This window comes from Acanthochromis polyacanthus, chromosome 14, assembly GCF_021347895.1.
Source record: "Acanthochromis polyacanthus isolate Apoly-LR-REF ecotype Palm Island chromosome 14, KAUST_Apoly_ChrSc, whole genome shotgun sequence".
Taxonomy (NCBI): domain Eukaryota; kingdom Metazoa; phylum Chordata; class Actinopteri; family Pomacentridae; genus Acanthochromis; species Acanthochromis polyacanthus.
The window spans coordinates 15,936,504-15,952,868 of record NC_067126.1 but is presented as its reverse complement, the minus strand read 5'-3'; the positions used below and the strand labels follow the sequence as shown (position 1 = coordinate 15,952,868).

The 16,365-nt window shown below is 40.3% G+C and overlaps 1 protein-coding gene across 2 annotated transcripts; it reads right to left on the bottom strand.

The window, feature by feature from the left end:
• Positions 1–8,083: 8,083 nt before the first annotated feature.
• Positions 8,084–15,975, bottom strand: LOC127537118 (uncharacterized). 2 transcript variants are annotated; one of them, XR_007946602.1, is made up of 3 exons: positions 15,630–15,975; positions 8,334–15,474; positions 8,084–8,178 (listed from the first exon to the last, which is right to left on the bottom strand). XR_007946602.1 is itself a non-coding variant. In XM_051958884.1 (2 exons), exon 2 carries the CDS (start codon positions 14,780–14,782, stop codon positions 8,777–8,779), a length of 6,006 nt encoding a protein of 2,001 aa, XP_051814844.1. In that variant the 5' UTR covers positions 14,783–15,474; positions 15,630–15,975; the 3' UTR covers positions 8,189–8,776. The 2 variants fall into 2 exon arrangements, 1 of the variants encoding a protein (XP_051814844.1); XM_051958884.1 differs by lacking the exon at positions 8,084–8,178 and having other exon boundaries at positions 8,189–15,474.
• Positions 15,976–16,365: the final 390 nt, after the last annotated feature.

The following is a 16,365-nucleotide window of genomic DNA, read 5'->3' as shown; positions in this document are numbered from 1 at the left end:
GAAAAAAAAAAGATTGGCTGGATGGAAGAATCTTGCTGTGGAGAACATATTTTGAATTCTGTAGGAAGCAAAAATACAATTCTTACTTTTAGCATGATTTTTTTTTTCTAATTAGACTCGCTGATCAGTGGTTTTCTTAGAGCTACACAGCTGTTCAGTCCCAATCCCTTGAGTTCCCTTCACATTGCACATGTGGTAATGCTCTTACTTTCACTATTAAACATTGCCATGAGTTCTACTGTTGATTTCCTATGATCATCTAAGAGTTTGTTCTGACCACATTTGTTCCTCGAAGATGATAGTTCACCATTATCTTTCAGGTTTTAATAATGCGTAGCACAGTTCTTAGCCCGGTTTTAGTATTTTCAACAATCTCCTTAGTGATTGTTTTTGCTTGATGAAGGTGTAACCCAGGTAAACTGAGACCCTCTGAAACTGTTGTTTTTTTTTTGTTTGTTTTTTTTTGGGGGGGGGGCATCAAGCTGCTCTGTTTATATTGGATAGTTCAGCTGTCAGTCAATGAGAACAAACCAATGGTATTACACCTTGGCCCCACCCTACACCTGGTGCAGCTAAATTACTGCATGTATACACTCAGTCAGGGAAAGCTCTGAAAGACTGCACACTCAAGCTGCACTTCATTTTCTAGTGATGTTGAGATGAAGCCTCATGAGGCATTGAACCACTTGAGCCAACTGGTTTGAGAAAGGGTTCATTTCTTGAAGCTTCATGTCTTCCTACATGGTTATTTAGGAAATGAGACGCTGCTCATTGCATCAGCTAGGGTTAAATAAGTTGTTGCCTGCTGAAACATATTCATCACTGCGGTAATTATCCAATGGACAGCTCTTACCTATTTGCTTAGTTAAATCCAAGTGGTCAGTTTTTTTTTTTTTTGGACTGACAGTATGTCTGTACTTCTGTGGCAGAAGGAGATTACAAAGGAGACAGAGGGAAGAGCGTCAGGGAGAGGGCTGTACTTTTGAATTGCTTTCTTTTTTCTTTTTCCAGAGTTCTGCTTATCACAACTTTAATAATTCAGTGTTTGTTTTCCCATTTCAGGAAGTCTCAGAATTCTGGTCTCTGTTAGTTAAGGCCAATTCGTGGATTTTAAATGACCAATGCAGACTTTGAAAGAGGATGAGCACATGGTTCACTTGTACGACAATAGATGTGCACTGGTCTGCTGCAATCATCACTCTAGCCTTCATATCAAACAGAAAAATACACAGGGCACCCATGGGTGTTTCTGAAAGGCTGTGACTTTGCACCTTTTACAGGATATAGCAGCGGATTACAGTTCCAGTGGTTGGGCTGTAGCATCGAGTCAGTGGTTATTCCCAAGGTGTGGATTTAGTGCAGACACTTGCAGACTTGAATAGATGACACATTTCTCATGTACCTTTGCAGATCCTCATGGACACGCTGGTGTGGAAAGCATGAATTGATGGTGATGCCACAAAGGAGAGAGCCAAGAACCAAGGACCAGAGCTAGAAGTTTGTATGAGTTAGTGTAAATGAATTTACAAAAATAGTAAAATTTTACACAAGTTAGCATATGTTAACACAAGTGAAATAAGCTGAACAAATGAAAATGCTGATACTTGACTACTGAAGTTTCCATTAGGACTTAAAATACCGTTGCGTTGCAAGATGTGGAAATCTCAGCTGCTGACATGTTTTACTGTATGGTAGAGTTTGTTTTTTTTCTTCACTTATTTCCATCTTCACTCATGGTCTATATTAATTCATGACTGTATTTTGTATGTTTTGTCATGTATTTTTATACTGAGTCAAATCCACTCAACTTCAGTTTGATTGACATTATCTCAAGTAAACAATAAAAGAAAAAGTTTTCTGAAAATTTGTCAAAATGGAGTTATCTGATTGCAAACAAACTCTTCATATGGATTTGTCATCTTTACATCAGTGCCAGTAACAGGATTCTGTTTTCCCACCTTGCCAAACACTCAAGTGGCAGTTTTTTTGCCCTCTACTAAATGCAGAAAACTAATGATAAAGTGTCAGATGATGCGCTTTAGATGCAGTCATCAGAGTTTCACAGGTTTTCATGGTGACATGTTTTTGCAGTCAGTGGTGTATCCCATCAGCAGTGAGTGTGAATGTTGCAACTGTGTGACAGAGTAAGATGTAGTTAAGAGGTGTTTGAGTTCACATGTTATATGAGCTTTCAGTGACTGCATACTGTGTGTGTGTGTGTGTGTGTGTGTGTGTGTGTGTGTGTGTGTGTGTGTGTGTGTGTGTGTGTGTGTGTGTGTGTGTGTGTGTGTGTGTGTGTGTGTGTGTGTGTGGGTTCTCTGTGCATGAGCCTTGTGTAAACAACTGCACATGAGCTCTGTATTTGTTTTTCTTCCAGAATCCACTGTGACTGCTTGGTGCTGTGATGGCCCAATTTCTTAGCAGTGATCATTTAAATTTTATGTTAAGCAATTACTTGAGGTCAGTCTACTTTTGCAGTAGCCCATCTGTAATCAAGTGTTTTCAGAGATTCTTGGAGGTGTTTGCTTTGGGTAAATTTGATGTGGTAAATGTTAACACGAGACTCTCTGTGAAGGCCAAAATACTTGCTGAAGAGACTGAAATAAAAATAATGAATAGTTTTAAAAGAAAATGCTGGATTAAGAGACCTGTTAGGCAATTATTTCCTTTTTTTATGTTGCCTTGTAGATAAGCAAGACTCCATCAACATTTTCTTTGAGTTCACAATTGTTGCATTTCCTTGTTTGACTGTCAATTTGAGCAGTTCTACCTTGACATAACAGAACATTCAAAAGAGCTGATTTAACCCATTCAAAGCAGCCTGTCATACTAAAACCTTACACTGCAGAGAAAATAAAGCAAGCAGTATTTGGTTGAAAAGGTGCATACATCAAAGAAAGCAATACTAACTTTGAATTCTTAACAAAAAGCATTGTTAAGTTTAACAATGAAGTGTTTCTCAGATTGTGAAGTACACTTGAAGATGCATCCACTGGCACTTTTCCCGTATTGGAACTGGAGATGCTACATCTGGTTTTTCCAAATTGACAACCTAAAAAGCACACCTGGTGATGTGTGATGGGCTAGCTGTGTAGGGGTGAGAATGTGTACCAAGAGTGCAATGCAATGAATGTCTTTAAGAAGAACTGTCCAAAATTGTGTGCTGTGCAGCCCATTTGTACCATTTGTATCAATACAGTGATACAAAGATACCGATGCAAATTGTATTCACAAATGTGAAATAATAAAATAAAAAAGGAACCTTATGTGGTTATAATGACTCACCATTTCATACTACAAGATCTGAATGCTATACCTGAGAGGTCACTATTTGCAGCAAGTATGCTGTGATGAATGCCGTGAGTACACAATAGACTGTATACAACAGTCACTTAAAATTGGTTACAGTATGAACTAGAAAAGCATTCAGAGAGAGCAGTACTCTGCAAAGGCTGTTCCTTCCCCTGTCTGACATTTCAGAAATGCAGCATTTGTTTATTAGTTATTGGTGATCAGAAATCACAGCACCATAAAATGTGGCTATTTAATATAAATGTACCCACAAACAAAACGACCTTGTGTTGAGCATAGGTGTGTGTTACACATGTGTATGTGATGTACGGACACCGAATCTCTCGACCTAAATGACAGGCAGTGGGAACTGATGGGACTCTAAAACACCCCACAATTTAATGAATTGTTCTTGTATCATTTCTTGTGTCATCTCGGATAAGTCCCGATAAGTCCACAGCAGTCGATTTGTAGTAGGATTGTAATCATGGGATCATCAGTAGGCAGCTGATGTAATGTTCACTTCTCATAGGTACAGTGATGCTGTGTCGCTATCTCGCAATGACACATAAATCTTTAACAAATCTGTGGATCCAGACTATAAGCCACATCAGTGCCAAAATCTAATCACTTGGTCTTTGTGTCATTTTTCACCTTCCCTGAACATTTCATCCAAATCCGTTTTTGAATCATGTTGCGAATAGACAGACAGACGGACAAAAATATGCCTGTCGTCACATAACTCTGCCACGTTTCTTGATGGAGTAACAATGGTTTATGCAGAAGTAACTACTAACCACTGGATATACTGACAACTCTCACTGGGCTTTATGTATATATATGTGTATGTGTATATATGTGTATATATTGGAGATTAAGTGAAATAATTATGCTGCTAGCACTTGTAAATATGCAGTCCCCATCACTAATTAACACTTTATCTTGAAGGTTCTGTGAAAATGTATTTAAAATGCATATCTGATTTGGATGGAAACTACTGAAAAAGCAATAGACTTCGAGCACTTGGCATTTAGTTTTCCACCCAGGACAGCACACTCTTAAGGTAACCACATGTTGTACTACACAAATGTCATCGCATCCATAGCTGCGCTTCAATAATCATCATTTTAGGACAACTTGTCTATTTTCGTCTACTCTAGTGATGAATGACTATTTTCCAAGGCGAAAAGTAGTACAGTTTTTGTCATTTTGAAATTGAGGGGACATTTTCAACCTTAAATCATTGGCTTTTCTCCTGCATGAGGCCATTTGGAACAGTTCTGTACTCTCTGTACTGTAGATGTCATGTGTTCAGTCCTATACACTTTGTACTTTAGATGTAGCGTGTTCTGTTCTATCCACTTTGTACTTCAGATGCAGTGTGTTCTGTTCAAGCACACTGCACCCTTGACACTTTATCAAAGGCAATGCCACCGCAGTCCAAAATACACAACCGTCCTTTCAGAAGTTTACAGCTGCATGAGCCCAAAGTGAAGGTGAGCGTTACATAGGGGGTGACCGATCCCACCACGACTGTAACATGCTCATATATAACAATGCGCTATCCTGTCTAGGTGTAGTAGCTCTGTATAGAAGCAACCCAGTGATAGTGATCAATAACAGTTCGGCCAGCAGAGTCGCCCCCACACCTCACAGACCACTTAGAAATACATCAGCCTACCTACTAACAACTCCCCAGCTTGTTATTCCCTCCCTTGGGCCTGAATGCAGTAAGGAGGGCTAAGGGCAGCAATAGTCCCATATATATCTGTGGTGGGAAGTGGAGTTTGAAGGTGACAGACAAAGTCTTCGTCTCTCCAAAGTGGCTCAAGGTTGCAGCTCACCCCAGGAGGCTTCTCACTGGGGGGAGGGAAAGGACAGAATGACAGCTGTGAAATGAATCGACCCTTACCTAAAGTACTATGAAAGAGAGGCAAAGAGCTCTGTGTTGGATGCTTTTGTCCACTATTTTTTTTTTTTTTTTACAAATTTTGTTGTTTTTGTTTGACATCAAAGACAGTGGTTGAGCGAGCTTTAATGTCTTCATGGCATTCTAGAAAATTATGTGTCTGTCATTGTCGCACATAAGTTCTATTGTACTGTTGTGGGTCTCTTCCTGTGTGACCAGTCATTTGTCATAATTGAACAAAATCTGAGTCTTTCATTCATCTTTTTAGTGAAATTGGAGGAATATTTTGCCCTGGTGACTGATGAAGTTCCCAGAAGAAAATCTGAGGCAGCCATTAGGTAAGTTGTGAATGATGTCAAGTCAGCCGAACTCTACTGCAGAGCCCCACAGAGCCAGCGACTGCGGGTAGTTGTTCATCCTGTGGCAAGTAAAATCATTCATCACGGGTTGGTTAGCGGGCTGTTCATGTACTGGGAGATGCTCACCAAGGTTCGGATCATATGTGCACTTACTGCAAGAGAGTTTAGTCTTATTGGAACAAATGGCGTGGTTTGGGGTGTCACGAGGGAGCTTTTTTCATTGTTTGCTGGTTGTTGTTGTTTTGTTTTTTTTACCTGCTCAGACCAGTTAAACAGAAAGACTGATCTCACAACAAATATTACAGTTTTCTCATTTCTTGAAATGCCTTAAACAAGTTGACAAGTTCCCAATTTATGGTTGCAATGGAACACCACATAAGCTGAAGTGACAACCTGCCATCATAAACAGACATATTTATAACACAATTCACTTGGCATTTTGTCAAAATGATTTTTTTTTTTTTTGCATTTTGGTGTGCAAATTCCACCTGACTTTTACTTCAACCTTGATTTAGATTTTTCCTGTAATGGAAGAAATGGAAGAATCAAAGCTTAATTAAGCTTTGGAAGCTTTTTGTTTGCTGGACTTTCAACAAACCTTTAGTTGGTTGGACTTTCAATGGTGTATTCCTACAGGTGACAGAAAAGGTTTGTAACTATTTTCTTGTGTACTAACTATTATTATCAAGTAAAGAAAAGTTATTAGTGTTGTATTGGAATCCTAAAATGATTTACACTTTTGAATCATGAGGCTTTCTGCTTTCAAACAATTTCTAATGTGGGACTAATGTCATTTAAGCTTTAATGGCTGGGACTGGGGTTAGTGTGTGTCATACTGCCGTGTCTGCCGTGTCTCAGCACCGTGTTGTGTGTATGTGTGTGTGTGTTTTGTGAGTGGGTGTGTGAGCGCATGTGTATATATATTGTATATTGTGTATGTGTATGTGTATATATATATATATATATATATATAGTTGGTTATACTATGTTTTTTACTCTCTCCGTTGTTTTATTCTTTTATTTTGTGAAGCACTTTGTGTTGCATTTTAAATGGATGAAAGGTGCTATATAAATAAAGTTTGATTTGATTTGATTTGATACAAAAAAAACCACAAAACATTAACAAATATTTAAAGCAGTTGCTTAAAACCGTTTAGTAAACCATACTGCCAGATGTTCCATTGATAGTTTTTAAGGCATGGAAAATATTGATATTTGGGTTAATTTTTAGAACTATTTCAGTTGTGTTCACAGACAAAACAAAGTAATTTAAAAAACATTCTGTTTCTTTACAAAAATAAATAATAAAAAGTTTAGTTTAAATTGATGGAATCTTTTGTTTTTCGCTTATAAAGTCCTTATTAGGACAATTTTGATAAAAGACTTGAGAACGTCATAATCTTTTCATGTGCTTTAATCTGGTCCCCTGTTTTATCAAAGTGAATAAATTGTTTATTTGTCCATTTTGCACATTTCTACATTTGCTTCTTTATTTTGTGGTTTTTTTTTAAACATTGTAGAACAATTCCATGGAAACTATAATGTATCATACTTTAAAACATGAAGGTTAGTCAGTCCAGAAAATTCAAAGAACTTTGAAAATTTCTTTAGGCATTCACATGGTGATAAAACTCACTCTCATGGGTACTGGGACCAGGGAAGAAAGACCAGAGTTCACTCTGCTGCATAGAGGTTCATTAGAGTTAGCAGCCTCAGAAATCACCAATTACCAGCAACTCAGACGAGAGTCCATATCAATGCTTCCCACAGTTCAAGTAGCAGGCACATCTCAATGTCAGCTCTTAGGGGCTGTGAGAATCAGACCTTCATGGTGGAACTGGTACAAAGAAATCACTACTTGGGGAGACTAAGCAAGTGCTTGAATCAAGAAACAATGGACAATAAACTAAACAACATTTAATCAATATGTTTACCACAGCCTTCTGCAGAGACAAGTCAACCTATCTGATCTGAGCTCAGTGGACCAAGTTTCTTTCTTTCTTCTTCTTCTTTTTTTTTTAAACAGGACAATAAGGTGAGGCTGTACAGTGGATTAGTGGTGAGCACTTTCGCCTTGTAGCTAGAAAATCTCTGGTTCGCGTCCCAGCCTTCCCGGGATTCTTCTGCATGGAGTTTGCATGTTCACCCCTTGCATGTCTGGGTTTTTTCTGGGTACTCTGGCTTCCTCCCAGAATCCAAAAATATGCTGAGGTTAATTGGTGATTCTAAATTGTCTGTAGGTGTGAGTGTGACTGTTTGTCCGTATGTGTAGTCCTGTGATAGACTAGTGATCTGTGTTAGACTTTGGCAGGCTTTATTAATCCCCAGGCTAGATAATGGATGGATGGATTGGAAGACAATAAGCCAGAACACACCCACAGACTTCTGTAAGAACTATCTGATCAAGAGACACAATAATGAACTGCTTAGTGCACAAATCTGACTGACAGAATGAAGAAAAGAAGCAAACCTAAGCAAATCAAAAGCTAATTTAAAGAATGGAACACTGAAAATAGATATTGTATAACTACTCAGGTCTGATGTTTATGAAGGCCACGAATCATACAGATGTCTTTTAACTTTTTATTATCCCTCTCCAGTCAGCAGACACCGTGAAAACTACAAAATAAAAGACACAGAAACCTTTAAATTACACAAACTCACATGAAAACTATCTCATCACATACACCTGCTATAAAAACTGTTTACACAAAAGACTTTTACAAAAACATGAAACAAATATGAATAACATGAAATAAATAAGTCACAGTTACCGTGTGCGCCTCTCAGACCATCGGAATAGTTCGCTTGTTAGTTTGTCTTCTTCTCTGTAGCACGTTGTAATGGTGTATGACTCTGCCGCCATGTTGCATTTCCCACAATCCTTCACATTGAACCCTGAACTAAACCGTGGTCATGTGACTTATTTATATCTATCAAACATTTAAAAACAGTATTGCATTTTTAACATTAAACATATAAACCTTATTTATTTTACCTTTAAATCAATTTTTATAATTTTACGTATTATTTATAAAAACAATAACAATAAATTGACACCACAATTAAATTACTGTCCCCTGGACAGTTACACTCCCACCAAATTACTGTAATTTATAAAACCTTTACACAATCATTGAATAAATCCAGTAATTTCATCAATTAAACATCTGGTATTTGGGAAGTGGTTTAATTTTTGGTTCCTGTGGAACATACTTTACTTGTTTTCTACAAGCACAACTAATTTATGAATAGGACGTTCAAGTATGGATGAAGTAGTGTTTTGTTGACTCTTGTCCCCACATTTTCGACTTCCCATTTGTACAGTAGCCTTTCGTACCAGTCCATCCTCATCTTTACAAACATCTCGTACTCTCCCAAGCCTCCACTCATTACGGGGAATTTCCTTCTCTGTCACAATGACAATATCTCCAACCCTCACATTTCTCTTTGAAGAATGCCAGCATTGTCTGAGGGTGATGTTTGCTAGGTACTCTTTCCTCCATCTACTCCAAAATTGTTCCACCAGATACTGGACTCTGCGCCACCTTTTCCTAACATATACATCCTCTGCTACAAATTCTCCTGGAGGAGGCAGCGGGACAGAACTTTTCATGGTAAGCAAATGGTTAGGCGTGAGTGGCTCTAAACTTTTGGGATCACTGATACTGTCAGTGGTGAGTGGGCGGCTGTTTACGACTGACATGGCTTCATAGAAAAATGTTCTTAGAGAAGCATCATCTAATCTTCCTGCACTCTTAGAGAGAACCCAGCTAAGGACGCTCCTAACTGTTCTGATCTGCCGCTCCCAAACTCCACCCATGTGACTGGCATCAGGAACATTCATAATAAAATCACATTGTTTCTCTGCCAGGTAAACCTTTAACCTGTCTGTGTCGACTTCTTTCAAAGATTTTGTGAGCTCATTTTTAGCTCCAACAAAATTTGTCCCTTGATCTGACCTAAGCTGTCTCACAGCTCCACGAATGGCTATGAAGCACCGCAATGCGTTTATGAAGGCATCCGTTGTTAAGTCTTCCAGCATTTCAATATGGATTGCCCTGGATGATAGACAGGTGAATATGAGACCGTACCTCTTAGTCTCTTTACGACCTTGCTTGGTCATAAAAGGCCCAAAACAATCCATCCCACAGAAGGAGAATGGTGGTGAGGGATCCACGCGGTCAGCAGGTAGGTCAGCCATTTTTTGCGTTTCTGTTGGTCTTCGAGCTCTCCTGCATGTGACACATTGTTTGATGTAGTTTGCTACAACTTTACTGCCACTAACTATCCAGTAACCATTTGCTCTGAGCTCATTGAGAGTCTGTCCTCTACCTTGGTGATGAGTTTTATCATGACAGTAGCCTAATATCAGACGAGTGACCACACTGTCTCTTGGTAAGATAACAGGATGCTTCTCATCCAGAGGTAAGGAGGCCTTCTTCAATCTCCCACCCACCCTGAGGATCCCATCCTGCACTACAGGGTCAAGCTGAAACAGCTGATGGCTGCGTGGCAGATTACCGTGACTTAACATTTGCACTTCCTCTTTGAATGCACCTTTCTGTGCTAACTTCACAAGTACAAGACTAGCTTTTCTTCTGTCCTCGACATTTACAGGCTCTGTCATTTTGGTCCCCTTTGCTAATTTCTGAATTCGAGCAACAACATTCAGTGCTGTATGCCATTTTGAGAACCGCTCAAATCTCTGCAAAAAACTGTCCTCTTCAACTACTTTTACTTGTAGTATGTGTGTTGTTTTTACTTCTGGATCTCCAATCATAAGCTGTGGAGTAAGTTTTTGTGTCACAATCTCTCTTTCCCACAGGAATTTTGGTCCTATAAACCAGGTTGAATTCATCAACTCTGACACCTTCAGGCCTCTGGAAGCGTGATCCGCTGGATTTTGGTCACTGTCGACATAGTTCCACTGTGTTGGGTCTGTCGTTTCTTTGATTCTTTGCACTCTGTTTGCAACAAAGACGTGAAACCTTCGAGCGTCATTGTTGATGTAGCCCAAAACTACCTGAGAATCTGTCCAGAAGTACTCTTGGTTGATTTTGAGCTCCAGCTCCTCCTTCAATACACTACTGACTGCTGAAGAGACCACTGCAGCTGTCAACTCTAGTCTAGGTATGGTGACAACCTTTGTAGGTGCGACCCTCGCCTTACCTATGACTAAGGAACAATGCACTTTATCCTCTGTCACTACTCTAATGTAGGAACACTGGCCATATCCATGGCTACTGGCATCAGAAAAGTGATGCAGTTCCATCCTCTGTACCTTCCCAAGGTTTTCAGGAGTGAAGCATCTTGGGATCCGGAGTTTCTGCAGATTTTCTAGGTCATTTAACCAGCTCTGCCATCGTGGTTTTAATTCTGTGGGTAGTTGTTCATCCCATCCTATGCCCTTTTGGCACATTTCTTGTAGTATTTTCTTTCCCAGTAACAGGAAAGGAGCTAGGAAACCTAGCGGGTCAAACACTGAGGCAACCGTGGAGAGAATTCCCCGCCGTGTTGCAGGCTTCACCTCCAGGTCGACCTTAAAGGAGAAGGTGTCACTATCCACAATCCATTTTACTCCCAACACAGTCTGAACTGGAAGTTCAGCGTGACTGAGATCCACATCATGAACTCCAATAGCACGTTCACTGTCAGGAATAGATTCCAAAACTTGTCTGTTGTTTGAGATGAACTTGTGCAGGTGTAATCTCCCCTTTGCACACACATTTTGTGCTTCTCTGACCAGTTTGATGGCTGTGCCCACGGACTCTACACTGACAAGGCCATCATCCACATAAAAATTCTTTCTGATAAAGTCAGCTGCTGCGGGATAGTCCTTTTCATTTTTTGTTGCGAGATACTTCATTCCATAATTTGCACAACCAGGAGAAGATGTTGCTCCAAAGAGATGGACCCGCATGCGATACTCGACTGGCTCAGATGTTGCGTCGCCATTTTCCCACCACAGGAAACGTAAGTAGTCTCTATCCTCTGGGTTTACATGAAATCTGTGAAACATTTTTTCCACGTCACATATCACTGCAATTGGGTGATTGCGGAACCTGCAGAGCACTCCTGTCAGTCCGTTTGTGAGGTCAGGTCCGGCAAGCAAGTGATCATTTAGAGCTGTGCCCTCATACTTGGCGGAGCAGTCAAAAACAACCCTGATTTTCTCTGGCTTCCTGGGGTGATACACACCCTGGTGGGGAATATACCACACATTTCCTGGCATGGGTTGGTTCTCAGCCCTCTCTGCATCTCCATCCCTGAAGACTCCTTCCATAAACTTAATGTAGTCATGCTTGAATTTGTGATTTCTCTCAAATTTTCTTTGCAGTTGCTTCAACCTCACCAGAGCCAGCCGCTTGTTTTCTGGCAACTGTGGACGAGCCTTAAAGGGGAGTGGCATTTCCAAGTGCCCATCAGCATTCTGGTGTATCTTTTCATTAAGAAACTGCATAAACAGAATGTCATCTTGTGAGATGCTCTTTTCCCCACAGTTGGCATCTTTGAAATCAGCTTCGAGTGCTCTGATGACAGTAGCTGGTGTCAAGGTTGGACATTCCTTGACTGACACACGATGACACAAACCTGTTACTTCAGTTGACCTTGCTACACCTGCTGAGCTTCCAACAATGCTCCAACCGAGGTCAGTTTTAATGCCATAAGGCTCATCATCACCTCCTGTTATAAACTGACGTGGAGCCAAGGCTCTTGGGCAGTCATAGCCTATGAGTAGGCCAACGTCACATTCCATCAGTTCTGGTATTTCAGGTGCTATTCGCTTGAGATGTTTCCATTCTTTAGCTGTTTCGGTGGTGGGAATATGAGAACGTTCAAGGGGGATGAAGTCTCTGGTATAAGCAGGTGGCAGGTTGACAAAACATTGTGAGGAAAACCCTCTAACTCTAAGCCCACTAACTCTCTCACTCTGTACAACAGAATCTCTTCCCATCATAGTAGTGAGCTTTAGCTTAACTGGCTCTAAACCTGCTCCCAGCTTCTTACATATCTGTTGATCTACAAAGGTGTTGCTACTTTGTGTATCTAACAGTGCATACACTAATGTCTCTGTTTCAGAGGTGGTGGCTAAAGAAACCCACACAGGCACTATCATAGACGTACTCCCACCCTCGCCTCTGTCCACACAGCAGGACAGGGAGGATGTGTTTTCTTCTGCTTGTAAGACGTGAGAGGATGTGTCTGCAGCAGGTCGGTCCACATGAAGTGGTGTGGGATGAGGTTTCTTACATATGCTACAAGTAGCCTTGTTCTTACAGTTCTTTGAATTGTGTCCTCTTCTAAGACAGCCAAAACACAAGTTGTTGTCCATTATAAACCTTTTCTTTTCCTCTACAGGCTTACTGGAGAACTTGTGGCATTTGTGGATAGAGTGACTTTCTTCACAAAACATGCAGGGGACAGGGTTTGTAGATAAGAATGAAGTACTCACTTTCTTTGTTTCACTTTGATTTTTAAAGCTGTTCTCTACAGCACTGTGTGTTTTTGCTGATGACAATGTTTTATCTGATGCTCTCACATTTGTAACGTACACATTGGCCTTTGGTCGCTTTGCATCTCTTGATGGCTTTTCTTCAGTAGACTTCAAGGCTTGAAAGGATGTCACAGGATTGCATGCAATGTCTGCTTCTTTTGCCACAAAGTCAGCAAACTTCTTAAAATTGGGGTATTCTTCTGTTTCTCGCAGCTGTTTTGTAACATGTCGATTCCAGCGAGAGGTCAACCAGTCAGGGAGTTTTTGAAGCATCTTTTGATTCTCCTCACAGTCATTTAACACCTGAAGCCCTTTGATGTGTGGCATGGCATTGCTACAGGCTATCAGAAAATCACTGAATTGTCTTAGCTTGCCTGACTCTCTTGAACCAACCCTTGGCCAGTTGTTCAGTTTTTCTCTAAAGGCACATTGGATTACGAAAGGGTGTCTATACCGGGCATTCAGTGCTTCCCATGCTTGGCTGTAAGCTTCATCATCTTTCCTGAAGAAGCTTCCTTCAACTACAGATTGGGCCTCTCCACTGATATATCTCTGGAGATAGAACAACCTTTCTGCTGGATTTGTGCAGTGACGTTCTATCAGTGTCTTGAAGCTTGTGCTCCACTCTAAGAACTTAAGTGGATCTCCTGAGAAGACTTGAGGTTCTGGAGCAGGAAGTCTGGTAAGAACCATTGTGTCATGCAGTGCTTGAACTAATGAGGCTTCAGAGGAATTGACATTAGTTTGCTCGTCAATTTTGTTCTGGCATGTTTGTTCCTTTTTAATTTTCTTAATAGGTGCAGGAGGACAACTAGTCATCTTACTACACTCTGCTTCATTTTTGTCATAAGCCTCACCAGAGTCAGCTTCAGAGTACACCTTAAGCTTGGCAGCCAGCACATTTAGATCTCTCTGATTTTCTAGTCTTTTAAGTTCTTGCTTTTGTGAAGCTATTGCCTCCTCCATGTTAATTTCAGCCTTCTTTGCAGCCAATTGTGCTGCACAGTCTGCTCTTTTTGCTGCAATGCTTTCCTCTGATAAACTTGACCGGCCTGAGTGATGGCTCTGAACAGCAGATTTAGCCATTATAGACCCAAATATTGACTGAGCATACTCTTTGTGAAGTACTAAACGAAGCCTTACGCTTTCTGCCTGAGCATCAAATTCTTCTTGTCCCACTTCACTCATGCGAACCTTCATGAGTTCCATCAAATCTCTTGTTACAGCTGTGCAGGAGTCCATTTTTCTTCTAACCTCAGTAGAAGGTGCTGATTGAGATCGTATACTTTCATACGCATCTTTCACATATTTCTCCAGTTCTTCAACAGCATCCATCATGTCACCTAAGTCTTGATCTGAGCACTCATCCTTAAGTGTGTTACGTGCAATTTTAACCTGCTCTTTCCATTTTTCATAGAGCTTGATAAATTTACCTTCCTTCTGAAGAGCCTCTTGTTGCTTGTATTCTAGCATTTTGGGGGTTAACTTTCTTTCTCGTGTAGATTTCCTGAGTTCAACTGTGTGGGATGCAGTGGAAGAAGGCTCGACCGCTGCCATTTTGAGTATTTCTATTTTAGCAAGAACATCACCTATAAGCGATTCTAACTTCTCCTTTTCAGCATCATTTGTTTGTGATTGTAATTGTTCACTTAATCGGTTCAGTTCGTCTTGAAGGAGCTTAAGCTGTATTTCACTACCTTGTGAATTTTCCTCATGAACTGACATTTTACCGGCTGAAGAAAAGCACTATGTAACATCAACTTATTCTAAATGCTTAAATGACAACATACTACCACCAGCTATGCCAATGCAATGCAAGTGCAACTTCTGTTCACCTCAATATCTCCTCTGAATGTGCATTTAAACCCTCAAATAAAGAACATCATTCAAATATTGACAACAATTACAATGGTAAACCAGGAGCATAAGTCTATGAATATATGTCTCTTTAATAAACCAGTATGTGGTCGTTTTCCTTCTAAACCAGTTTCTTCAAAGTACGTTATGGTCCGTGGGGAAGTGTATGGTTGCACCGACAAACCTGCCGCCGTCCGTAGAGCCGCTTCTCTGTTGACAGCGCTTGGATGAACAGTCACTGCACGCTGATGCCTGAACAGGATGTCTGCAGAGCTGTGGTCCACGCGGCCGCGATATACGGTATTCTTCACCCGGTGACGGCTTTCCCTCTCTCCTCTTGATCGGCGTCTCTCCGGTCACCCGCTGCTCCCTCGATCGGCTTCCCTCTCTCTCTTTCGCGGACCGCTCGCTGCTCCTCACTCCGGACTCTCGGCCTTACCGACGTTGGGCGTTACGTTTTCACTATAACTACTCAGGTCTGATGTTTATGAAGGCCACGAATCATACAGATGTCTTTTAACTTTTTATTATCCCTCTCCAGTCAGCAGACACCGTGAAAACTACAAAATAAAAGACACAGAAACCTTTAAATTACACAAACTCACATGAAAACTATCTCATCACATACACCTGCTATAAAAACTGTTTACACAAAAGACTTTTACAAAAACATGAAACAAATATGAATAACATGAAATAAATAAGTCACAGTTACCGTGTGCGCCTCTCAGACCATCGGAATAGTTCGCTTGTTAGTTTGTCTTCTTCTCTGTAGCACGTTGTAATGGTGTATGACTCTGCCGCCATGTTGCATTTCCCACAATCCTTCACATTGAACCCTGAACTAAACCGTGGTCATGTGACTTATTTATATCTATCAAACATTTAAAAACAGTATTGCATTTTTAACATTAAACATATAAACCTTATTTATTTTACCTTTAAATCAATTTTTATAATTTTACGTATTATTTATAAAAACAATAACAATAAATTGACACCACAATTAAATTACTGTCCCCTGGACAGTTACATATTGCTTTTACGTGTGTTTTTTTCTGATTATACAAAACCACATGTTTTCTGTATAGTGTCTTCTTTTTTGATCTACAAAATCTTGTGAATTTGATAGGAAACAGCACGCCTTCAAACAACACTTGAACTTCATTAGAGAAATCATAATTGCATACTGTGCACTACATTCATGGCCTGGCAGTTCAGTGATGTCTCCTTTTCTTGGGAAAAAAATGTTTCTGTTCAGTCTGCCGAGCTTGTTTCAGTACACCAAGTGCATTATAAAAGTAGACCTGAGTGGTGAGCCCTTGCTATTAATTGAGAGGCGAAAGGAAACAAAGAGATTTCTGCTACACAGTTACACACAAACACACTCTAATACATATCGACTCACAGTGCACATCTATGTTGTAAATAGAACTCATTTAGTTACAACA